The sequence below is a fragment of the Rousettus aegyptiacus genome, unplaced genomic scaffold, assembly GCF_014176215.1.
Source record: "Rousettus aegyptiacus isolate mRouAeg1 unplaced genomic scaffold, mRouAeg1.p scaffold_m13_p_7, whole genome shotgun sequence".
NCBI classification, from domain to species: Eukaryota; Metazoa; Chordata; class Mammalia; order Chiroptera; family Pteropodidae; genus Rousettus; species Rousettus aegyptiacus.
In genome coordinates this window covers 106,962,073-106,987,038 of record NW_023416310.1, presented here as the reverse complement: position 1 = coordinate 106,987,038, position 24,966 = coordinate 106,962,073, and the positions used below count along the sequence as shown (strand labels likewise).

The following is a 24,966-nucleotide window of genomic DNA, read 5'->3' as shown; positions in this document are numbered from 1 at the left end:
GTAGGGGGAAGGTGAGGTGGGTAAAGGGGATCAAATATATGGTAGCTGAAGGAAACTGGACTTTGGGCGATAAATACATAATGTAATATAATTGTATTAACCAATGTTACTCCAATAAACTTAATTAAAAATTAAAAAAAAGACCTAGTAGGTACAGTCCAGAGATCCTGCAATGCACAAGACTCCCTACCCCCAACAGAGAACTACCTCATGCAGTGTCAATAGTGCTGAGGCTGAGAAACCTTGGGTTTAGACCACAACATGGATCAGTTATTCATGAGGGTTAGGCTCGGTGAGATAGCAAGGAAGGCTAGCAAGTGTCTCATATTTGAGAAGGAAAAAAATGAGGAGTCGTTGGAACAGTGGTCTCCATACAGCTGAAAGGCAGATATAAGGAGGGTGTTTAACTGCCCCTGAAGGCTAAGAGCTAAGGTCATAGTGCAGTTGCCGGTGAGGATTTCAGACTTGAGGCAAGTCTGTGCAAAGATGAGGTCCCGGTACAGCCACAGGAGTAGAGGAGCAAGTTTAAACAGTCTGATTTGTGACACAGTGGTTAACAGCTGAACCTGGTAAGGAAGATGTTCAATAAGCAGATGAATGTTTGGTGGATATGGATATACCAGTTTTTCTCAACATATTGCAATCCACACCTCTACTTTTCCTATAAATATATCACATTCTTCCTCTAATGATAATTAGATTTTCAAAATTAAGTATCATGACTAAAATTAATTTTAAAAATGGTAATTTTGGAAGGCAAAACTTTATTCAGATGGTGTGATAAATATGTCACATTTAAGCCTTAACTTTTTTCCCTCGGTGGTTTAGAAGATGCAACAACACAAGGTGCTTCAACAACACGCTTACAATGTCTTCTTCCCACAGCTAAATATAGCAAAAAAAATCAAAAACACCTAAGATGTAAGAAGAAAATGGAATAATGAATAGAATGATTTCTTCTCATCTCTTCAGGCATTTTACATCCAAATTTTTCTAGAGTATTTATCTGGAAGTGAAAACAATTAAGACTTTTTGAGTTCCACAAAATCCTCTTGACATTCTTCCAGTGAGGGTGGAACATCAGTGTGGAACACACTCTTTCCCACAGCTACCCTAGGTGGTTTTTAAGAACAAAGTCAAGAACATATCACCCAAAATAGTTTGGATATTTCACTTTTTTCTTAAAATAAAATAATATTCATGAATCTGGTCCTCAAAAGATTGAGCAAGAAAATAAATTTTTAAAAAATGAGTGTGGTTTGCTGCCTGCAGCTGGATTTTTGGCAAGTTTTGCTTAAAGTAGTTAATATGAGCAGTGATGTTGGTGTTTGCCCCTTGATATTTCAGGGTCAATGTATTTTAAGCTTCAGTGCATTAAATTCTGCTCAAAGTTTTAATTTTTGAATTGTCGAACTAAGTATTTTTCATTGGTATTCCAAAATCGGTTGTTCTATCCATAAATTCAGCTGAATATTGTTTTTAGACAACCAAGGATTCTCAATATCTCTGAGATTCTCAGCATTCAGTCTTCAAAAACCAAGGCAAACTGGGATCTAATGTACTGTTTTTCACAATAGTTACGCTGACAGCAGGGCTGAAGATTCCCAGTAGACTATGGGCAGACTGCTAGAAGTTGATGGTCGGTGGTGACTGCTGTAATACATCTTGAATGCCAATTTTCTTCAGTTTTTGCCAAAAACTCCTATATTTAAAACATGGCATTGTTGTAGCACCATGAACATATACTCCTATAATTCTTCCCCCAATTCATTTCATTTGATACAGCTTCAAAAATATTCTTTCATGGTCAAGTACTAGGCTTGTGAAAACACAGCCACAATTTTTAGAGCCTAATTGTGATCATAAGCAAAGCACAATTTTCTTCATCAGTAGATTCATTTCAGCCAATAGCAAAGAAAGACGAGCTGATTTTTTTAACACCTGAAGATTGGTATTCTCAAATCATCAGTTCATAGTTAAGACTGCAGAAGTAGGTGAAGAAATTGTGGGATTCCTCAGTTTCCTCTCAAAGTTGTGGCAGCATTCGGAATGCAGGGTTTCACCAATTTCTCCGTTTTTTTCTCATTTGCAATTAAAAGGGCTATTTAATATTAAGCTTCCATGGTCTTCAAAGATTCCTGTTAATATTCCAATACTGTCCAATCTGTCTTGAAGGAGAAAACAAAAGCAGGGAGTACTGATGATGGAAGCATCTAGTCCATCTTGCAGAGTGATGAATGATTTTATTGGTGGCAGCAGGGTGCGCCGCCATCTAGGCATCCAGTTATGCCTGAGCTCCAGTAAGTGAAATCTTTATTCAATTTATTTTTATACACCCATCTGCTGCCCAAAACCTGACACCATTTAATGGTGCCCTTGGTCAAATCTAAATGATTTCACTTTAGTAATCTTCTGATTCTAGCTTGAAGAGTCAAGACAAACTCTAACTCATGGGATAGACAAAATGGCAGACGTAAATAAGTAAGCTTTTCAGGGCTAAAAAACTTCTCATACAAAATTAAACTTTGAAAGAACACTGACCTCAAAACAACAGAACTGCCTTGGATATGCAATAGAAATAGCAGTATAAATGGCACCACACCACAATGACTATCTCCTGTGACTACCCAACCTGTCGTACGCCTCACTAATTATAGGCCTTATGCCGAATGCTTCTTGCTCTATCTCTGTATTCCCACTAGCCAAGGAGTTCTTTCCCACTTTATTATGAAAAAATAACTATTTTTCTTTCTAACTTTATAACAGTAAATGTGATATTATAAACTACTACTCCCCATACCCTAAAATGCTGATATAATTTGTGGAAGGAGGGGGAATACTTTTCTCTCCTAGTTCTGAAAATCACTGATGAGTGATTAATGACTCCCTGCCCATTGCCCTTAAAACTAAAAAGCTGGATCACTCCAAAGTAGATAAAAAGTTTGTGTTGAATTAGTATGTAACAAGAGAGAAATTGTAACCAGAACTGTGCAATGTATAACACATTAAGTAAACCATTATATAAAATAGTTCCTTATAATATTATGAGTTTTGTTCAGTAAAATTCTAAATCATGCTACTGTAATATGTATTCGCCCATGAAAGGAAGGGGTAAAACTCTGCACCTTATAAAGAATGAAAGAATATGTCAATTACCATCAGTTTAAGTATAACGTTCCAGGTTTCAAATGAGTGTTATCTGGCCTCCTCAGTTGAAAAGACTATGTCTTTTCTCCTGTTTAAACTGATGTTCAATTAAAATTGTGGTTTCAGTTCTTTCCCAGAAAATTCTAGCAGAGCAATGAAAGGTTACCTCCTTTCCTCAGCTTCAGTGTACTAAAACCCAGAAGTATAGAACACAGTTTCTTCTGTAGGCAAACTTAATTATTACTCCAGGGGAAAGTCTGGTTCTTGAGTTTGTACTTAAAGTCAGATTAGTATGATAGAATTAGCTGTGATTTGTAGTTAAGATTTGTGTCTTAACTGTGCACTTAACCAAATTATTATAAAATGAGGGGGGTGATGATGATAATATCTAATATATGATGCCTGTAGGACAGTGTTCTGTTTGTGTTTTGAATGCAACCCAGAGTAAGCAATACATTTTACTTTGAGACAGTATACATGTGTACATATAAGTGTCATTAAACAATACTTACCCTTCCTATGCCCCATGCAGTCTGATATTTTCTATTCTATTTCATTTTAAAATAATGCTAGGCATGATCCATTTATTTTAAGACTCACGAATTGGACAAAATCCACAATTTGAATATCACTGTTGTAAGCAAACATGAGGAAATACATTTTATAAACTGTAAAGTACTACTGAGATGTGAGCAGCTGCTATTGAATACCCAGGTTAAGACTTTTCTGGGCCTGGAGACAACCTCTCCTTCCTTGGGTACTGCTAGGAGTCACATCCTCCTAGGATTCTGGTAAGGACGACAGTATTCACGCTGACTGTCATTGAGATAATTCTCTAATGTTCGAAACTAGAAAGCAAGGCATTAACCAAATCAAAACCCAAAGAAGACAAAGAGGAAAGTCACATAAAAAAGCAACTATCTGTTTAGTGCCTTATGGTTTATAAAAGACTTCCAAACATGCATGATTTCTTTTAATCTTAACAAGCCCAGGGAAAAAGTAAAGTTAAGAAGTTGAAACCTGCTCAAGATTAGACAGTAAGTGGCAGAGCCAGGCCATCTGATCCTAAATCCCTCACTCCTTTCACTTGAGATATCATACCAGGAAAGCAAAGTGATCAGCATGTGAGGTTTATTCTAATCCATCAAAAATGTTTATGGTCTCTACCTTTCTCTACAGGGAAAGTGGAATCTACACTTAAGGTGGGGAAACAACCCCAAACTTTGGTAATGGGGTGTGGCCAGTTGCTCTCACTAATCTAGGACTCACACCTGGCATTTCAGTTTACTAGCACCCATCATCTGTTTTGACACTGCTTGTGCTTTGAGGTCCCAAATGTCTACTATCTACAAGGACTATGGCTTTCCATTCCTCTGTTAAGGGTCCTGGAAGCTTGGTCAGGTATAGACTCAGGACTCACATCAGAGGGAAATAAGTATTAGAGATCTGTCACCTATACCCTTTATACTTAGGTAGATTGAAAAGGAATAACAACAGTGGTCAGTTTCTGGTGACTGTCACATCTTTGTTCAGCTTCCTCTGGGGAAGCCAACTGACCTCAGCCAGTGTCTCCTTGTGCAAATATGCCCATCTCCACTGTACCCGCTCATCCCTCCCCAAAAAGTTTTAACTAGTGAGTACCTACCTCTCCCAGCTCCCCTGGTTTCCTCTCCACTCTTTTCAAACACCCAGCTTGGTTGGGAATTAAGCCTCTCACCTTGTACTCCTGCACTACCTCCTCCAGTGGCACCAAGCTGCAATGTTTTGTGGCTCCTGGATTCTCGGCACACCACACAGATGGCCTCTATGTTCACCTCACAGAAGAGTTTCAGGGCTTCCTGGTGTTTGGATCAGATGCCCTGATCATTTCCCTAGCTCCCTTGATAAGGAGTGGCGAATTATCTGGACCATGTTGGCTAGCTACAAGTTGAGACAAAAGCTGAGACGTGAAGCTATTTCTGCTCTGGGGGCAGGTGAACTGTGTGGCGGGGGTTGGGGGGCGGCGCGGGAGGAGGCAGGTATAGCTCTTCGTCATCCTCATCCTATTCCAATGTCTCTTGCGGGTAGATCTCAATTTTCAGGTCATGTCTCAAACCTCCCAGGTGATAGTTCTGATCTTCCTCTCCTTCCTCCAGGTGCCACACATAGTCCATGTTGTTCCAATTTCTTACGCCACCATTACCTACTCAGTGTTCATCATCCTCTTGGCTCTCAAACAACTTGTTAGCATTTCCCTGTTACAAAACCTCTCAAATAGAGTTGTCCCATCTACTGATGGCCCCCATCACCTCATCGCTATTGTCCTTCCATTTACCTTCTTCATCTTCTTTAACCCCACAGCTGGGTCAAACACCCCAGGCAGAAGTTGTTCCTGCAGCCAATCCAGGCAGATGGTGCACATTCTTCTTCCTGAAGGGTCTGCACAGGGATGGGAGTAGAGGCATTGCCAGCCATCGTAATATGCTGTAGGCAGGTGTGGATGCATCAGCTTGAAGCTGAGGAGCGGGGGACGTGGTGACCCAAGACTCCACAACCCTGCTTTCCCCCTTCAGGCCTACAGAGAATTCTTGCTCCCCACTCTCAGGATCTTCTCACCTCAAGGAGCGAAGGCCCTGGGTCCGGACTGCCCTTCGAGGCTCAGCGTGCAAACCCAGGTCCCGCCACATTTCTTCACCTTCCTCGCGTTTGCCCAACCCGTGGCCCTCAGGCGCTGGCTTCGCTTACCCGGCCCCAGGCAACTGAAAATGACATGAGCGCTCTACCCCACACTTGGAAGGTGGCGTCTGGAACTACAGACAACTACTTCTCTATGGTTCCTCCCAGGTGCCAAACCAGTTGGGAGCCTCTGCCCCCATCCAGCTGCCCCAGTTAAGAGAGGCTTCCTGGTAAGAACAAGCGAAAAGAGGATCAATTAAGTCATTGAGCAGTATTAACTGCGCTCTAACCATCTAGGCACAGATGGTCCAGCAGCCACTTGGGAGACCTGGTACTCAGAAACAGACCCAAAAGGGCGGTGAGTGTGGCGGCCGGGCTCTGGTACACTTCCGGCCCTTCTAGTTAGGGAGGGCTTTGTGGTACAGAGGACTTTAGCTTTGTGGCGGCTGCTGTTAAGGTCGGTGTCATCAGAACCAGGCAAGATTCTTCTCGTGGTGGCACTGAGTGGGCGTGAGGTCAAAGGCTCTTGCATGGGAACTTGTGTGCCCCCAACTTTCCTCTTCAAACCAAAGCATTCTTTGCTATCTGCAGAGCCTCGGTCTCTTAACCCTGATGTCTCCCTTAACTTCTGTGTTCATCTCCACTGTCTTGTGACCCCTCAGACACTTCAGACTCAGCATGCCCTACATCGACTTCTCCTGTAGACCTTTTCACCTCCCTCCATCCATAATCCTTCCATTCACTATCCACTCACCTATCCATGCATGCATGCATTTATCTATCCACCCACCCAACTACCCGTCGCTATTTTGTTATTCCATGCATTCATCTTATGACTCGTCCATCCATTTATCCACCCACTTTCATCTATCCATGTTATAAGCACATCAACCAAAAAAAAAAAAAAAAAGCGACATGATCAGTCCTTCCAAAGAGTACAGAGTTATAGATGTGTGGTCATCCTTCAGGAAGGTTTTACAGGGTTTGTTTTTTCTATTTTTACTTGACCCTCAGTAAGAAGTACATTGCACATATTAATACTATACAGATTTGCACACATGTAACAAACAAAATTTCTTGAAATTGTTCTTTCTCTTATAGCATTCCAGACACCCTGATATGGTCCATTTTTCTTAAGTAAACTGCTGTTCAAGACCCAGTGGAGTGATGGCACCCTTCACTAATTGGTCCCTGGTCTGAGGAACATGACCTGACCTAGTGGAACCTTTGATGCACCCTGGAACCCTTACTCTTCCTCACTGGGCCTGCATATGAACCGTAAGTTCCACTGAGCAAGGGCGGTAAATGTGCCATCCCACGTTGTACACACATATCCTTTGTCATAAGTGCTGAGCATACAGTGAGTGCTCCCTACATATTTGCTGAGTAAATAAATGAGCCAAGTCCTGCTGATTTTTATTTTCTCAAATCTGTTTTCTCCTTCCCTTAGCCTGCCATCCTAGATCTGAGCCTATCACCTTCCTCATTTCCATCCATCCTGCAGCCACCAGAACCATTCATCTGGAATGAACATCTGACACTCTCACGCCAGGCTGTTTCCTCTATATCTTTAGACACATTCTCTGACCTAGAAGGCTCTGGTCTCGGCCTCACCCAGACATAATTCCTAATTATCCTTCAGGTCTCTGCCCAGGCATAATCTCCTGAAGGAGGCTCTTTCCTGAGGCTGGCACCAGGCTATCAATTACCCTCTTTGTGACCTTGAATTAGTTTCTTAACATCTCTGTGCAGCAGTTTCCTATCTGCAAAATAATGGTGATAGTAGCACATATATCACGGGTTGTTGCGAAGTTGGATTGACATCTGTAAAGTGATTGGAACAGTGCCCACTGAGGTTATCTTTGTATTCTCATCACCTGCCACTATATTCCTGTCCCATAGTAGATGGGCTTGGAAGAAACTCTCCCCTATCTATCTCCTGTTCTCTCTTACTCAGAATAGGGTCAAGTGATTGGGATCCTGTGGTGAAAAATAGCCTACCACGCACGTGTAATCCTAGTGGTTCTGAGAGCCTTATGTCTAGAGAGGGTGGGAGTTGAAATCCAGGTCTGAGTTGTCTAAGATGGGACACCTATTGGCGATGTTATTTGTTATGGAATTAACAAGTAGATTCCCAGTATACAAGCTGAGAGCCTCCCTGGAGGCCATGGCAGAGCCTGAGAAGCCATGGGTGGGGCAGGAGGGATCCGATCAACAAAAGCTAGAACTGAACTCCCAGATGGGACTGTTTCCTCATCTCTGCAGGTTCTGCCCCACACACGGAAAAGGGATGGGGGAATGAGCTGGAGAGCAGATGGAGGGAAGAGGGGTCTGCTCAAAAGCAAGTCCCTGCCTACCCCAGCAGAGCTTAGCCCAGGGAGGACAGCTGAAGGAAAGAACAAGGGGGCGCAAGTGGGAGAAGATGGTGAGAGAAGGCTAGAGGGAGCATCACGAAGGAACTGGTGGGACCTCCAGGAACATAGAATGGACACGCATTCTTAAGAATGCCTAAGTGAATGAAGATCTGTAAAGTTCAACGCCTATTTTCTTTTATCTTCCTTTCTTCTCTAAAGTATCTCTCTTCAAACCCAAGTGGCAGCTGGGAGAGGGCCCTGCCACTATCCTATAGGGACCATGGTTTAACTATACCATCCATGGCCTCTGGGCCCTTTTTCCTGATCTGGAGACATGGTCCTATAATCCCACAGCCCTAGAGGTAGTTTTCAGGGTCCTGGACACAGAGAACTACAGAACTGGACTTGAACTTTCAGCCCATTCTGCCCAGGGCTCACCCTTACAGAAGCCAGCACCTCAGTGGAGGTCTCCGAGCTTATAACCTCCCGCATCAATCAAAGCCATACAAGCCGCCAGTCTAAGGTCTGTGCTTGCCTGAGCAGGACCAAAGCTGGGGCAGGCGTGGGGGGATGCGTCTGCTGGTCCTTGGAGCCTGAAGTCTTGGGTGGGTGGGGCAACAGAAAGGTGACATGGCTGTACAGATTCAAACTGAGACTGTCCCGGAGCCTCCTCCAATCTACTTCTCCCCAAACACCTTCAGCTCCACCCTTCCCCAGGCCCTTGCACCACCATCGGTGGGGGCCCAACACCTTTCATCTTATCATACAGCCAGATGACTGTAACAAATACACAGATTTATTACCATAAAACTTTATTAATACAGGTCCACAATCCCTTACCTGAAACCCTTGGGGCCAGATATTTCAGAATTTAGAATTCTTTGGGCTTCAGAAAGATACCAAGAAAAAAAAAGAAAGGTATGCAGGTATAGATGCTGAATATTGCATAACACTCCCATAATCAAATACATTAGTATTTATGTGGAGAATTGTGAAAGGCACACTAGAGGAAGTAAATAGAGTACAGAGAGCCTCCCTTGAGGTTAGGTTTTGATGCCAAAGTTAGGAAAGAACTTCGAGCTTGTGGAGGTGTTCTGGCTTTCACAATTGCAGGTAAGGGGTCACAGACCTATACTTACTTCCTCCTTTACAGAACGGCACAGTTGTCACTGAGGTGCAGTGGGGAAGTGCCCAGACTGCCTGACCTCACGTCTTGGCTGTGGCATGAACCAGTCATGGGACCCTGGGCCTAAGTTTCCTCACCTGGAGTACAGGTGCACTAAGAGGATCGAACAGCTTAGCACACATAAAGTGCTTAGAACCCTGCTCAGTACGTGGTCCCACATGTGGAACGTGATGGCATAATGAGGACAGACAGACATTTAGGACACATCCTCAGGACAGTCTGATAGTTTCAAGCTCCTTGCTGAGACCCTGCAGGAAACAGCTGGATCTTTTTCTAAGGCTCTGGGCCTCCTAGGGCTGCAGCTACAGAGGTTTCAGAAGTCCCTATAGGAGGCTCCTTCAGGTCTTGTGGTCTGCTGAAGGAGAGGGTCCCCCAGGAGGGGCCTGGCCTTGTGTCCTTTATGACAGTGGAGCACTCCCAGCTCCCTGAACATTAGGTGACCATGAGATTGGAACTGTTTGCTAAAAAAACAAAGGCATGTGGTCCCAGGGAGATACTTGTTCACAAAGGAGACTCAGGTTCGCTGAGATTCTGAAGTGAGGCTGGGCCTTGTCAGACACACCCTTAACACCATTTCTGCAGGACAAAGCAAAAATGGTCTTTTCCCTACTGTAAAAGTAATGTGCTTACTATATAAATTCAAATAATTCAAAAGGACAGGAAGGAAAATAGAGGCCCTGTTGTTTCCTATCTTCCTAACAGCCCCCTGGGCACCTGTCCCTCCGAGTGCCGCCTCAGATACGCAGACACCCACCCCCATGCTCACACTCTCACCCATACACCCACACACCCACACATCCACTCTCACCCTCACCCACACACTCACACACCCACTTACACCTACACACCCTCACCCACGTGCCCATTCTCACCCACATACCCCTTCACTCTCATGTACACATCCTCACACCACACATACCCACAGATATCACACACAGCCTCGAACACTCTCATCTTTACAAGAGGGGATCACAGGTACATACAAGAACACATTTATACAGAGGCAGGCATTCAGCCACTTCTTCCCCATGCTCGCAGATGGATGCAGGATGCTGCTGCCCCCATAACTCCCTGAACTGGGAAAGTGAGGGTGAAAACAACATTGCTACAGGGGGCCTGAGAGGCTCCAGTGGGACTTACACTTAAGAGGAAATCAGTCTGCAAACTGTCAAGTGTGAAAGATCTGAGGGATGATTACTGCCCTCCTCCCAAACCCCTGAACAGGAAACAGTCTGAAAGGACTTCAGGAAGATGAGGAAGCCATCTTAGTGGTGCAGACCATTTGTAATGAGGTCGACGGGGGTGCGGAGGGCTCAGTATCGGCGCAGGGTGGTCCCTCGAAGACTCCTAGAACACCTCCTTGATCTGTGATGTGATCTGTGATAGTAAACTTCTGTCAGCAGAGGACCTGAGCAGCCCCTGCCCTCGCTGGCCTCTGGGAATCATGGGGGTTCCTCTCCATCTATGGGTAGGAAATAAGACGGTGACCCATGCCGGCTCCCGGCCCCCACCAAACCCCAGTGGTGGCTCCCAGGTGTACCCCTGCCCCCTCCCTCTGGATTCAGGACTGAAGAAGAGGGCAGAGGCTGAGATCAGGCTGAAGACAGAGAGCGCATCCACCTGCCCCAGTGCCCTGCCTCCGTCTTCAGTTCTGAGGTGCCTCAGCTATGCTTGGGGACAACTGGGGCTTCCTCTCCCCACCTGTCCCACAATCACCTGGGGCTTGCTTGTAAGACTCTTTATTCCTCGCTGTAGGGATAAAGAACAAAGTAAGAGACAGGAGTGGGGCAGAGTTGAGGCCCTGGGTCCCCACCTTCCCTCTCCCCCCTCTCCAGGCCCTTCATGAGGTCCAGCCCAGTGGTGCCTCTTAGCTATGGGGACGGCAGGGCCCTATGGCTCTGTGCAGTAGCTGCTACTCTCCAGAAAGGAACAGCTGTAGCCGAAAAGAAAGATGGGAGTGGAGCGTTCCTCCCTGTTGGGCCGGACCAGCCTCAAGGCCTCCCACTGTTCTTCTCCACCTACCTTGAAGGAATCTTTTGGTCAAAATCACAACTCCAACTGCCAGCAAGAGCAGTATAGAGGAGATAACCATGGCAATGAGTCCATGACGAGAGGGCGGTTCTAAAGAAGGCAGAGAAAAGGGGGCAGAGCATGGGATTATTTCTGGAGCCCTGGGACCCTCCTTGCTCTCCTCGCCCCCTCCTAGCCAAGCCCAGCTCCTTACCCCAGGCCACAGTGAGTGTGTGGTTCAGGCCAGAGTGCTGCACATGGCAGGTGTACCCGGCCTCCTCCCCAGCTGGCACCTGCACAGCCGCCCACATCTGGTAGGTGCCGTCCCCACTGGGGCGCGTCTCCACGTACTCAGTCTCCAGGGCCAGCTCTTCCTCACCCAGCCACCAACTCAGCGAGATATCCCGTGGGTAGAAACCCAGGGCCCAGCACCTCAGCATGGCACCCCTGTTCTCGGTCAAGTGCCTTGTCACATACACTGTGGGTGGCTCTGCAGAGAGAGGTGGAAGGAGGATGGCTGGTGAGTGGCCGCTCTCTGCCCATCCCTCATGCTTGATCCCAGTCTCCTCTAGCATCTCCCATGGTGGAGGACAGGGAGGAGCTGGGGACCTGTCCCTCTCCAGAAGAGGCACTCAACCAACATTGGAGACAGGGACAACCCATTGCCAACTGTTCCAAAACAGAATTGTCCTGGGAATTCTCATGGGAGGATGTGACTTCCTGCCCCCACCTCCAAGGAGGGTCCTGGGTGGGGCTATTGTGTCCCATAGTGACACCTCCCCTTCTTCCCACAGAGACCCTAGGGTTTTCTCAGACTTCACATACTTCCCCTGTGACTACCTGCACACAGCAGGTGCCTAATAAGAGGTTGTTTACTGAAGGCAAGAACAATGTCCCTTCCATCACTTTGCAATGAGCATGGTTACAAGTGTGAAGCTGGACAGCCTGAGTTCAAAGCTCAGCCTGACTCCTGACTATAACCCTCTGTCTCTCAGTGCCTAATGGGGAGCCATTGTTCCTTCCTCTCAGAGTTGTTCTGAATGATATAATCCAGGTGTGAAGGTTCCTTTCACATGTCAACCTTACTGGGTCTTATTGTACCCAGGCATTTGGCTAAACAGTTGTGTGTGTGTGCTTATGTGTGCGATTCTGGGCAAGATTCACATTTGAATCAGTGGACTCAATAAAGCAGATTGCTCTCCCCATGTGGGTGGGCCTCAGCCAATCAGTTAAAGATTTGAATAGGACAATAAGGCCGATAAGAGGGAACACCTCCTGCCTGACTGCCTTGAATTATGACCCCATGTTTTCTTGCCTTCAGACTCAAACTGAAACATCAGCTCTTGGGTCTCAAGCCTGTGCCATCAGCTCTCCTAAGATTCCCGCTTAGGAGACTGCAGATCTTGGAACTTCTAAACCTCCATAATCATGTGGGCCAATTCATTATAACACATCTTTCTCTTTTCTCTCTCTGTGTGTGTACATGCACACACATACACACATATATCCTGTTGGTTCTGTTTCTGTGGAGCACCTAATATACCAGGTGAGGGAGGCAGGACAACACTTGGTGCTGGGTGAGAGTTTAGCACACTTATTGAACACATGTCAATATGGTGCTGTAGGGGAGCATGGACTATTATTACCATTCTCATTACACTGATAAGGAAACTGAGGCACAGAGAAGGCAAGTAACCTGCCCAAGGTCACACAACCAGCAAGGCCTGGAGCCAGAATGTGGATCTAGAGGCTGGGCTCCAGAGCCTGAGCTCTGAACTACCATGCTCTGCTCATGTAATCACGTCTTCTCTTCCTGACATTATCTGTCCTATCCTTCCCCTTTGAGGAATATCTTCTCCATTACCTCAGCTGACTCACATGTCACCATTGAATTAGCAGACAACCATGGTGGGCTAGGTGTTCTGACCAGCCCCACCCCCCAGCAGCCTGTGAGGACTCCATCCTTGGCACCTCCAAGCACCCACCTTCCTTACTGTCCATTCCAGCCCATGTATCTCCAGCCCCGTCAGCCAGGGTCAGAAGTTTAGAATGCACCTGGATCTGGGAGCATGCTGAGCATGAGGGGTGTGTGGAAGGAACAGGCTGAAGGGCCTCAGCTTCCCTGTAGTCTCCAGTGGCTCAGGAAGTGGTAGGGAAGCTCTCCCCTGGGGCCTGGGGCCATTTCTCAAGGAGCAGACCGCTGGATGTTAAACCCTAAGAGGACTTTATGAGCCATCAAATTTAACCCATTCACTCTACAGATAAAGAAAATGAGGCCAAGACAGGGTCCCCGACCACACTGGGGACTCCAGAACCCCTCACTCTATCTCACCTGGAGTAGGCCTGGGGCTCTCTTCCTGTTCTGCTGGTTGGCTATCATTCCAGGCCCCAGTAGGCTTATCTGGGTCAGAGGGACACAGTCTGCCCACCCCCAGCTTCTCTGTCAAATGGAACAGCTCTTGAGAATGGGAGTGTGGGACCATACTCTGCATTGCCACAGGTCGGGCCTTACCTTTCCGGGTCAGATGCTGGCCTCCCAGCTCCAGATACCTGCGCAGAGAAGTGAGGCAGAGGCTGTCCAGGTAGGCCTTGTTGTACTCGGCATAGCAGCGCTCCAACTCCCACCAGCGCTTAGTCCGCATAGCCATGGGCTCAGCTGATACCCAGGTCAGGGTCTCCAGGTCCAGTGACAGGTGGTCCTGCCCATCAAACCCAAACTGCCAGAAGCTGCTGGAGCGGCCATCCTCCTGGATAGTACAGCCGAACATGCGCTGAGTGCTATGCATGCCTGTGTGCAAGAAGGCCGCAGTTGGTAGGGGCCATGGGGCTCAGAAGCCCACCACCCACAGAGGCCTCTGAAGGTGGGGGCAGGGAGTGAGCATTTATTTTTATTTTATTTTTTATGCCTACAGCACCTGGTCTTCCTAGGTGTTCTCCTATCCAAGTACTAACCAGGCAAATCTGCTTAGCTTCCAAGATCAGATGGGATCAGGCTTGTTCAGGGTAGCATGACCGTAGCAAGGAGTGGGTATTTAAAAAAAAAGAAAAAAGAAAAAAGAAATGCTCCCCAGGTAGCTTTTATGAGCAGCCAGGGCTGAGAAGTCTGTTAGGCCTCTCATGTGGGAAGCACAGTTGAGTTCATAATTAGACACATCATTATTTTCTATGTTACTGAGAAGGAAAAATTCAGTTATTTACAGGTGTAAGATGCCCTCAATGGTTGCAGAGATGTGGATATGTGAAATCTGGTGCATCCGGCTATTACTACTGCCACTGGGGGCTGGTGATGCTCATCCCAGGGGACCCTGGGCCCATGCACAGCCCTTCCCAGTCTCGGTCCTTTATGTCTAGCCCTTCAGGGGCCTCCGGGGCCTCTGGGGCCTAAGGGTTTTAGTCATTTGGGAGTCTGGGCGCAGAGTTGGTGGGTGCTGCATGGAGCTATGCTCCACACTGGCACTTCCTTCGGTGTCATCAGTAGTCTGGGCAGTGGGTGTGCCCTCACCATTGCTGCGAGGAGGCTGAGGCTGAGAAATGTTCTCGCCCCTCACCCCTCACTGACACTGGGCAAATCAGGGGTCCTCACCCGGGTTCTATATCCCATCTTGAGCAATCTGCCTAGTTCAACTTCATCTAGCTTCCCTCCCCTGCCTGGCACAGATGGTGTCTGAGGCTAGGGTGGGTGTGATTTCAGTCATTTGAGGAGGGGGAAGAGGAGGCCAGGAAAGACCTCTGCGGGTCTGCAAGGGTCCGGAACCCTGGTGGCTGAGGAGAGGGCATCATGGGCCCCCAGCTCCCGTCGACGCTTGCTGTATGGCCGTGGGCTGCTTGCTGCAGCTGCAGCTGATTCAGAAGGCTCTTGTGGCCCCTGCTTGGCTGTTAGGGAAGGAGACTGGGAAGGGCCATGCCTCAGGAACGCGCCCAGCACCCGCTGTCCCCTAGTGGACAGGACGGGAAGCTCAGCGTGCAGAGCGTGAAGGAAGGAGGTGGAAAGGGGCGGCGGTGAGGACGCGCCCACGCACCGCCGGTGTGGTTGCGGTAGCCCATCACCGTCCACGTCTCCACTTGCTGCACCTCTGCCCAGGCCCTCTGCTTCCGGGTCTCCGTCTCCCAGTACTGGGCGTCCACTGGCGCCATCCACCCGGCCTGCGGCTCGGCCCTGCCCACACGGCTGTCATACCGGATGAAGGGGTGGTCGTCCACGTATCCTACAGCCAGAAACTGGGGAAGACCGGGGCCTGGCTCTGACAGCGCCAGGTAGTGGTAGTGGAGGGAGTGCGTCCCTGCGAAAAGAATGCGGTCTCAGGGTCACGTGCACTTCCAGGATTTGCACCTGGGTCTGGTGAAAACCAACCCAGAGTACTCCTTATCTTGAGCAAGAACTGGCAATTTCAGTTAGAAAGGGCATCCAAATGCTCTAAACAAAGAATCAAACGTGGAGGCCAAAGTTCATGTGCTAAGGCTTGTGACTTTCAGTTTCTCAGCTCCTCACTCTGGGCCTACTTACACTTTACACTCATAGCTAGTAGGTGCGATTATCTGGTTTCCCATCTCACAATTAACAGAGGTACAATTTAAAAAGAGCTGTTCTCTTGTAAGTTTAATTTATGTGGAATTATTCATTCCCCAGGGAAGCAAAGAAAGGTTGCTGCCATTCTTGACTTGCACCAAATGCTGCCTCAGGGTTGCTCTCCACCATGTCTTCAGAAGCAGCAACTCAACTTGGTGCTGGAGATGGAATCAACTTAGCAGCTGGAACCGACTCAAGCCAATAAAACAAATGCTGTATTTTAAAAAATACTTAGGAATGGCCACAGCTCACTGCCTTACCTAACTTTTAAGAAAGTTTTTGCTCAAATGCCACCTTCTCAGTGAGGCCTTCCTAATCCACCCCAGGAAACAGCGACCCCTCCCCCCACCCCCAGCACTCCAATCTCTGAGTTATTGTTCTGCAGAGATGACCACCTCCTAGAGAATCCGCACTTTACTTGTTTATCTTGTTATCGGTCTGTCTGTCCAGGGCAAGGATTCCTATATGGATTATTCTCTTGTTTTCCCAGCACCTAGGGAGCTCCAGCACATACTAGGTGCTCAATGTTTGAATGTTCAAATGTGAGAGGAGGAGTCAAACACAGTACACTCACAGATCTTATTTGTGCCAGCTAAGGCCACATCAAACTCTGCACAGGCCTCTGTCCCAGGCCTTCCTCTTGCCCAGTATTTCCTCATCCCTCCAGGAAGCCCTCCTGGTTCCATCCTGACATTCCTCAGAGGGGTCTCTGTGCACCCTGTGATCAACTGTGGGCTCCATACGGGTGGGCAGTACAATGGACTGTGTCGCCACTGTTTCCACAGGCCTTGGGGGGGAGGGGACATCATGCTTGGCACACAGTGGGCACTTCTGCATTTGTTGAGCTGAACAAAAAATAAGAGCATGAATGGCAGTGACAATAATCACAGCTCCCATTTTTGGAGTGACTGCTGTGTTTCCTCCACTGATCTTATTGCTTTTCATTCACTATCTCGGTTTAGCTTAAGGATAACCCTAAGAAGCTGGTGTGACTGGCCCATTTTTCAGATGAGGGAACTGAGGCCCAGGGAAGGCCAACTATAGCAGCCAAAGGCAGGCTTGAGAAATATAAAAGCCCTGACTCTTTCCCAGAGCCTGCTGCCTTCTAGGCTAAGGGGAGGGGAGTCCCATCTCACGGTTGGTGAAACAGGTCAGTGTTGAGAAGATGTGAGGGAGGGGTTGACATCCAGCCTGGGCTGGCACAGGCCTCCTGGGAAATGGCCGGAATCTCAGGGTACTGTTTCCTTACGAACCATCAAGTTAAGATCAGTGAGGTGCTTCCAGGATGGGAGCTGCAGCTGCTCTGTGTCAAGGTGACCCACCACTCCTTGGCCCTGATCTGCAGCGACTCTGCCTGCCCTGGGTGTGATGGGGACAAACAGCCTCTGTGGGGCGGGAAAGCCGTGCACAATGGGTTTCCTATTTGATCTCCTTCTCTACAGGAAGCATAATGCAGCGGGCTGAAAAATACCCCTCAGATACCTTTGGGGCCTGTGATGTTACCTTCTATGGTAACAGGGACTTTGCAGATGTGATTAAACAAGGTGTCTTGAGACAGGAGGTGATCCTGGATTGTCTAGGCAGGCCTTAAATGGGTCCTTACAAACGGGAGGCAGAGGGAGAGCATGTGACCATCAGAGGAGAAGGTGGATGTGAAGATGGAAAACAGAAAGATACAGGAAGGTGCCAACAGCCCAGGAATGCAGTTCTAGAAGCTAGAAAAGGCAAGTAAATAAATTCTTCCTTCCAGCCTCTACATGGAGCTAGGCCTGCTGACACCTCATTCTGGTGAAGCCCACTTTGGACTTCTGACCTCCAGAACTATAAAAGAATAAATATGTTTTATTTAAGCCACTAAGCTGTGGTCATCTGTTACAACAGTTAGAGGAAATGAATACACATGGGATTAGACTAAAGCCTGTGAGTTTGGTGGCCCTGAAGGTCACAGTTGCGGCCCTGAGACAGAGGAGGATGAACAGTCTGGGAGGAAGGATGTCCTCTGAACACTGCAGCGAGTCCAGAGTCTCTGAACCACCACCGAGACCAAGGCCCGAGGGACAAGGAGTGGGGGCACAGGTACCTTGGAAGCAAATAGACCACAAGGGTGCTTACATGCTCTTCCCCAGGTGTGGGAAGGCGACCAAAAGCAAGTAACCACAAGGTCGGGCTTGGCGGGAAAGGAAGCCACACATGTTTGGCTGTTCTGTTAGGGCAGGTGCACAATCTGCCTACTAAGTAATGTGACTACAGTTGTCCCTTCTTATTTGCAGTTTCACTTACCACAGTTCCAGTTACCTGAAGTCAACTGTGGTGGTCTGAAAATATTAAATGGAAAATTCTAGAAATAAACAATTCCTAAATTTTAATTTGCACACTGTTCCGAGTAGTGTGAGGAAATCTTGAGCCATCCCACTCCATCCTTCCTGGGATGTGGATTGTCCGTTTGTCCAGTGTTTCCACACTGTAATGCTCTCTGCCTGTTAGTCACTTAGTGGCCATCTCAGTTATCAGATTGACTGTCATGGTATTGCAGTGTCTATGTTCAAGTCACCCTTATTTTACTTAGTAATGGCCCCAAAGTGCAGGAATAGTGATACTGGCAATTCGGATATGCCACAGAGAAGCCAGAAAGTGCAAAGGTGAAAGTTCTAGACTTAATAAAGAAAGAAAAAAATGTCGCCTGCTGAAGTTGCTAAGATCTATGGTGAGAACAAATCTATCCATGAAATTGCCTAATTTATAAATTAAATTTCATTATAGGTAGTATCTATGAAAAGCAGTAAATATAGGGTTTGGTACTCTCCATGGTTTCAAGCCTCTATTACGGGTCTTAGAATGTATGGATAAGGAGGGACCACTGTTATTTATCAGTGCTACCTGCTTTAGTGAACAGTTATTTTTGGTTAAAAATGAGGGGAAGTCTTTTAAATTTATGAAACACTTATGTGCTGGGCCCTGTCCCAGTTACTTTGCAAAGTTGTGGCTCAGTTGATCCTCATAACAACTTTCTCAGGCAGGCACTATTGTACCTATGACAGAGAGGAAACTGAACCACAGAGAAGCAAAGTCACCTTCCAAGCTCACCATGGCGAAAAGCAGGGCCAGAGTACACACACAGACTCTTGAGGTGTTTGGTCTTGAGCTACAGCCACCCTTTGGTGAGCACACTTCTCGCTGAAGCTCTGCCCACCCTGGCAGGCCAGTGGTGACCTCCCTGCCGCCCTGCTCAGCAAAGAGTTTCTTATCACCTGCTGTCTGGCCCTCTCCAAGGCCGTTGAGATGCTGGCATAAGCAGAATAGCCCCAAGTGCCTGCTCTCGGCAAGCTTACATGGACGCAGGATACGCAAGATAAATGAATAAAATGTACGATAGGCTAGACAGCAGAAAGTGCTGAGAGGAAAAAAATAAAGCAGAGATATATGAAATGTTAGAGGAGGGGTTTAAAATTTTAGATAGAATGGTTGGGGAAGGTCCCCCAGAGAGGGAAACTCGAAGGTCCTGAGGAAGGAGTGTGTTTGAGGGTTTGGTGACTGCTATAGTAACAAAGGAGAAAGCTAAAATGGTGGCGTGATTCGGTGCAGTAGTAGTAGGGATGAAAGGAGGGGCTGAATGCCAATGTCTTCCCAGGCTTGTCCAGATGGCATCTGCAATGGTGTGGATACAGCCTCTCACCTACCCCTCCCTGCTATGGGGGCCCTGGTTCCTGGCCTTGACTTCTGCTCCACTCTGGACTGTTACACCCATGGCTTATGCCCTGGTACTGCATGCCCATCCTGGGAGTCAGGGACCCATTTTGAGGACAAGTTCATTATTGTGGCCCTTTACTCAGGCGACTTCCAGGTACTGCCTGGCACGTACCCAGTGAGGAGCCCGCCATCATCCCCCTGCCCTGAAAACCCCACTGCTGTCTGCTCTACCCACTAGGTGGCCCCGGAAGCCCAGCCTGCTCTCCGCAGGCCTCACGCACTGCCCACACCCCTCTTTTGCCCCAAGAAGACAGGAATTCTCAGCTGGGAATAGACTCTCACTTGTTCATCAGACGTAGGAGGGGTCATCATGCCTCAGGCTCCAGCCCAGAGTGGATCAGGATAAACGAAGGGAGCAATTATCAGTCCACTTCCCTGGCTTTGGAGGTGACAAGTGCCACTCCTGCCAGGCTGGGATCAGTGTCAGGCACTGTGGGATCATGGTAGGAGGAAGTGAGGGCCACATGGCAGATGTGCAGGGGAATCTGCTCCTACTGTGACATGGCCTTAGGAAGTGGCCACATATCTATTGCTGCTTCAGGGCCTGTCTGAGTCATCAGTCTCCTCACTGTCCCCTCCTGGTCACTGAGTCATGTGGCCAGTCCCTCAATGGGCAATCCTGCCCACCTTAAGCACAGTCTCCATCATCTTCTGACTGTGGTGGGGGAAGAAGGCAGGCACCCGTCCGCTTTCCCGCCCCCCCTACCAGCAGACTTTTGCCTCTGCCCCACCTCCCCACAATCTACTTGGTACAGCAGCTCCCTAGCTGTGTGGCCTTGAGGGAGTTGTCACAGGTCCAAGCCCTGCTTTCCTCCCCTATAAGCGGGCATCTCCACAGTGGTGGAACATTCACTGAGAGAGTGAAGCTGAGACGCAGGCGCGAGGTGGAGGAAGGGCCCAGCAAAACCACCTTCCCAGTCTCCCTGTCCTGTCCCGAGGGGCCAGCCCTCTGGAGACCAGGTCCCAGCCCCCTCCAGGGCTCTGAGGCTCTGGCCTCTGTGTCCCCCACCCTGGCAGAGTCCCCTCTCCTGAGGCAGTCCACCAGATTTCCAGACTGTGGATGCCCCCTCTTGTAGGCTGGGGGCTCTCGGCCTCGGACATCCTGTCCCTCCAGCAGGTGAGCAGCCCTTACCTCCAGGCCATGGCTTATTTTCTAACTTCAGTCTGGCCAGTTCTGCCATCACGACCTTTGCTAAGGAAGCTGGGCCATCAGCCACCACGGGCAGCCCCCAGGGACTCTCTGTAAGGGGAAAATGAAAAAAGGAAGTATGAATCTCCAGGCATAAATATTCTACATGTTTTTGTGTCCTCTTGGAGAGAGGGTGTGGAATGACAATGAGAGGCACTTTGGAAGGGAAGAGGGACACAGGGGCCTGGCCTCAGGAGTGACTGGGGACTCTCAGCGCACGGGTGCAAAGCCAACAAGGTGAGTCTGTGGCCTCGGTGCCAGGCATGCTTCCTGTGCCTCACAAGTATTGATTTATGGCATTTTCACTGGCGTTTCTTGTGAGGTGGGCCCTGACTTTTCCTATCTAGAGAGGAGGGAAGCCAGGGCTGGGCTGTACCCACTTCTGCCAAGGTTCCCCACCTGGCTGCCCTGGCACCACCCAGAGACTCTGATAACCCTGCCATCGACCAGGATTTAGTTGTTCCAGGGGCAGAGAAGAACCGAACACTGGTGGGTGTTGAGAACTCCCAGGTAATGCTCGTGTACTGCCAGGTGGAAAGCCTGCCTGTCCTGGCTTGGTGTGCTGGCTTGCTTGGCTTTGCCAGCCCTGACTTCTCCTCTTGCAGTGTTGTGCTACTCATCTAACATTTATTGAGTGCCTACCCCGAGCCAGGCACTGAGCTGGGATTGGGGTTGGGGACAAGTAAATGATTAAATAAGCAAGTCCAGTAAGGCAAGTGGGGCAGATTAGTGTGGAGTGCAAGAGGCGCTGGGAGCACCCTAGGGCAGGAGGGTGCTGGAGTCAGGGGTCTTGTAAGCTGAAATCCAGAGGAAACCTCACCAGCTGTGGTTACTGAGCAGTGGGGTGAGTGAGAAGGAAAGAACATTCTAGGCTAGAGAGTCTTCAGGTGTCATCCCTGGACTAGCTACATCAGCGTCACCTAGAAACTTGTTAGAAATGTACCTTCCTAGGCCCAAGCTCTACTGAATCAGAAATTCCGAGGGCGGGGCCCAGCTTTCTGTGTTCTGCCAGCCCCCTGAGTGATCCTGAGGTGATTTCAAAGCTTTAGAACTGCTCTTGGCAAAAAATAACTAAAAGCAGGACTGTGGTGTATCCAGGAAAACCAAGGTCAAGGGTGGACTGCAAATGCAAGAGATGAGCCTGGGGAGGAGGGAAAGGTAGATCACCTCTCCATGCCTCAATTTCCCCATTAGAAAGTGGGGGATAATAAGACTGTTATGAGGGTTTAAGTTAATATTGTAAAGTGCCTAGATAGTGTCTGGTGTGAGGGGTGCTGTTGGAAGACATTTGTCAAATCAGTCCATGGGAGAGGCCAAGTTGGCACAGGTCCTAAAAGCTGGAGTTTAGGGTCAAGGCCTGGGCCAGAGAAAGGACACAGCTGTGGCTGGCATGGAACAGACCCTGAGTCCCTGGGCTGAGATGAGCCTACCACAGAGGGCAAGATGGGAGAGGCAGAGAGAAAAGGGCCTGCAGAAGCACCTGAGGAATCTACGGCCATGCTACCCTGAACAAGCCCAATCCTGTCTGATCTTGGAAGCTAAGTGGGTTTGGGCCTGGTTAGTACTGGATGGGAGACCATCTAGGAAGACCAGGTACTGTAGGCATAAAAAAAAAGGGGGGGGATTGTAAACTGGCAAGGTCCTTGCAATTCATGAGATCAACCAAGGGTTGCTGCGCCACAAAAAAAAAAAAAAGAGGTGGAAGCAGGAAGGGCAGAGGGGTACCAGAGGTCTCAGGGGCCAGCCCTGAAGTCCCACAGGACCATCTCCCTCAGTGCCCCACAATGGCCTCTGTGGTCCCTCCCCTAGCCTGCCCATTGCACTGCTCCCATCTCAGTGCCAGTGCCAGCAATACATTCAGCCAGGTGCTTAGGCCAGACACTCCAGCTTTGTGATTATTTGTCTTAATCTATCACATGTGGTCTTGGTCACGTGGTCTTGGTCCCAAGGGCTACTGGTGAGTTCTGCCTTTTTGTTTCTCACTTGGTCAGGACTCCCTTCCTTGGCTCTTGCCCGAGGCAACACGGGCTCCAGAGCCAGACTGGTGGGACCCAAACCCTAGCCAGTTGTGAGACTTCGTGCAATCTCGGGTAGCCAGTTAAGCTCTCTGAGCCTCAGTTTCCTCATGTTTACCATGGAGATATAACCAAATCATCATCATAGCTTGCTAACGAGGTGCAGGCTTCTGATGCAGCACTCATGATATCTGTCTCCTGAAAGCCACTTGCTCACTCCCCACCTTCTGAAGGGAAGGCTGGCATCCAGGAGCATTGTGAGGGGGCCTGCCAGGAACTTCTGGCACCATCCTCTCCATGTGACATCTCCTTCCTACAGTTTGGCATACACATAGGGTTATCCCTCCACCCCTCCCCTCCTCCTTTGCTTGGGGTCCCATTCCCCTGGATCAGCCCTGACCCTTTCCCACCACACACCCATGACCATCCTTACCATACACAACTGGAAGATTGCACCAGGTAGCAGCTGTAAGAGCGGCAGGGGTTCTTATTCTGGGGACCCTGGATTTCCCTGGGCTGTGTAAACCCAAAAACTCAATCTGGGAAGCTTCGACTAGGTGGGGAAAAAATAACTTCTTTATTTTCACTAACCTCTAGCTGACATTTAGCATTTCCTCTCATGAAGAATGGAGGCAACAAAGCCCAGCAAGGTCAGCAGGACCTGAATTTTGGTCCCATACAAGCCACAGGTGTTTTCGAGTCACATGACAGTTGTTGCAGGCACCTGGAAACCTGTATTCTCCTCTTTACTACTTCTGATTTCGGGGAGTTGCTATTATTTAGGGTAACTTAGAAGTACATATGTTATATGTCATAAATTTATATTTCTAGTTTAAAAATTTTAAAGTCTTTATAGGAATAGAATTGGGTTCATTTTATGTATTAAAAACATTCTAAGACGAGGTCCAAGGCACAAAAAAAAGGCTTTAAAACGCCGACTCCAGGTCCAGTGCTGCCACCTAGCGTCCTCTCTGGGCTCTGTTTTAAATTGGTAGATTGTGAGTTGATGTTCTGAGAAGCGGAAATAGCTTCTTGTAAGTAAATGAAGCCCTCAGAACAGAGGCTGGCAGAAAGGACGCCAGCTACTATTACTGCTGTGATGGTGGACACCTCTCCGCCTATGCAAATAAATGTTCGGGCAACTCTGCGGCCGCGGTGGGCGGTGCCCGGTGGGAGCCAATGGGGAAGCCAGGATGAGGTCAGGCCCAGCTAGCTCTGCAAGCAAAACTGAAACTGGGAAAGAATGGAAATTCCGAGCCGGGTTGTCCTTCCTCACACTCCCCGTGTACCAATAGGAACTGCCTAGGATACCAAAGAGAGCCTCGTCAAGAGGCCAGGGAGACCCACCGCGATGGGCGGGCGCCCAGCCCAGCTAGCACACAGGGAAGCTGTCCGCTTTCAGCTACCTGCCACCGCGGAGCATGCCCAGGGCCTTCCTGGAGGACCAGGCCTCGGGAGTCGAGCGCGAACGGCGTCCTCTGGAGGGGTCCCCCGGGCCCCCCAGGAAGCTGAGGCGTCGGCTGGGTCGCGGGCTGGGGGTCACCGCCAGAACCACGTGCCCCGCCAGCCTACTGCCGTCCCCTCCCGATGGCCGCTCACCCCGATCCGGGGACCCCAGTGCGAGGAGACGAACCAGAGCCCTGCCTAGCCTGGGGCTCAGCGTCCCCCGCAGATCCCGGGTCAGCTCTCCAATTCACCACCCCTCCAAACCCAGAGGCGGCCTCCGCAGTCTCAGTCAATATCTCCTTCGCCTCCCTGATCCCCACCTGCACTCTAGTGCGGAACGATTGGGGATCTGCCCCACGACCCCCGCCCCTTCGCTCCCAGTCACCTGACGCGCTCTCCCACACCAGTTCCAACAGCAGCAGGAGCAGAAGCGGCGGCGCGCACCAGAGGCCCCGCCGGCCTCTGGCCGCCAGCCTCGATGGCTGCCCCAGGGCGCTGGTCCTGGCGGAGACTCTCTTCAACTGTTGGGCCTGTGGCCTTGTGTCAACACCCGCCACCATCCAACTCCGTACTCGTCCTTTGTAGGGTCCCGGGCTGGCGAACGCTCAGCATCTCTAGGGCTGCTCAGCTGCTGCCTCGCCCCGCCTTGG

The 24,966-nt window shown here is 49.1% G+C and overlaps 3 protein-coding genes and 1 pseudogene across 21 annotated transcripts in view; 2 read left to right on the top strand and 2 right to left on the bottom strand.

Annotated features, from left to right (window-relative positions):
- LOC107517542 overlaps positions 1 to 20,804 on the top strand; it is a 27,291-nt gene extending 6,487 nt beyond the window's left edge. For 3 of the 13 annotated variants that reach the window (XR_004951850.1, XR_004951847.1, XM_036224044.1), the window contains one exon: positions 6,904 to 7,216. Coding sequence is in view for 2 of the 13 variants with exons in the window: in XM_036224044.1 (XP_036079937.1) it covers positions 6,904 to 6,920 (17 nt within the window). In the remaining 11 variants the exon portion in view is untranslated. Of the gene's footprint in view, positions 1 to 2,175; positions 2,301 to 5,699; positions 6,033 to 6,903; positions 7,217 to 8,067; positions 8,680 to 15,979 lie in introns of those variants that run through there. The other 10 variants (XR_004951844.1, XM_036224043.1, XR_004951842.1 and 7 more) reach the window with 9 other exon arrangements.
- Positions 748 to 5,660, bottom strand: LOC107517509 (E3 ubiquitin-protein ligase TRIM52). The gene is given in 6 exon segments (XM_036224042.1): positions 748 to 4,912; positions 4,914 to 5,040; positions 5,042 to 5,089; positions 5,091 to 5,138; positions 5,140 to 5,477; positions 5,479 to 5,660. Coding segments are annotated over 6 exon segments (819 nt in total). The 5' UTR covers positions 5,602 to 5,660; the 3' UTR covers positions 748 to 4,777.
- Positions 8,933 to 24,966, bottom strand: LOC107517540 (H-2 class I histocompatibility antigen, Q10 alpha chain). Of its 7 annotated transcripts, XR_001598540.2 has the most exons (9): positions 24,702 to 24,966; positions 20,799 to 20,906; positions 15,372 to 15,632; positions 13,865 to 14,140; positions 11,567 to 11,842; positions 11,365 to 11,463; positions 11,044 to 11,091; positions 10,483 to 10,719; positions 8,952 to 9,918 (listed from the first exon to the last, which is right to left on the bottom strand). XR_001598540.2 is itself a non-coding variant. In XM_016158348.2 (8 exons), exons 1-8 carry the CDS (start codon positions 24,874 to 24,876, stop codon positions 10,586 to 10,588), a joined length of 1,377 nt encoding a protein of 458 aa, XP_016013834.2. In that variant the 5' UTR covers positions 24,877 to 24,966; the 3' UTR covers positions 8,952 to 10,585. The 7 variants fall into 7 exon arrangements, 6 of the variants coding, with proteins under 6 accessions (XP_016013841.2, XP_016013834.2, XP_016013835.2 ...); XM_016158348.2 differs by having other exon boundaries at positions 8,952 to 10,719; XM_016158349.2 differs by having other exon boundaries at positions 8,952 to 10,719; positions 11,059 to 11,091.
- On the top strand, positions 22,343 to 22,460 carry LOC118606292 (annotated as a pseudogene).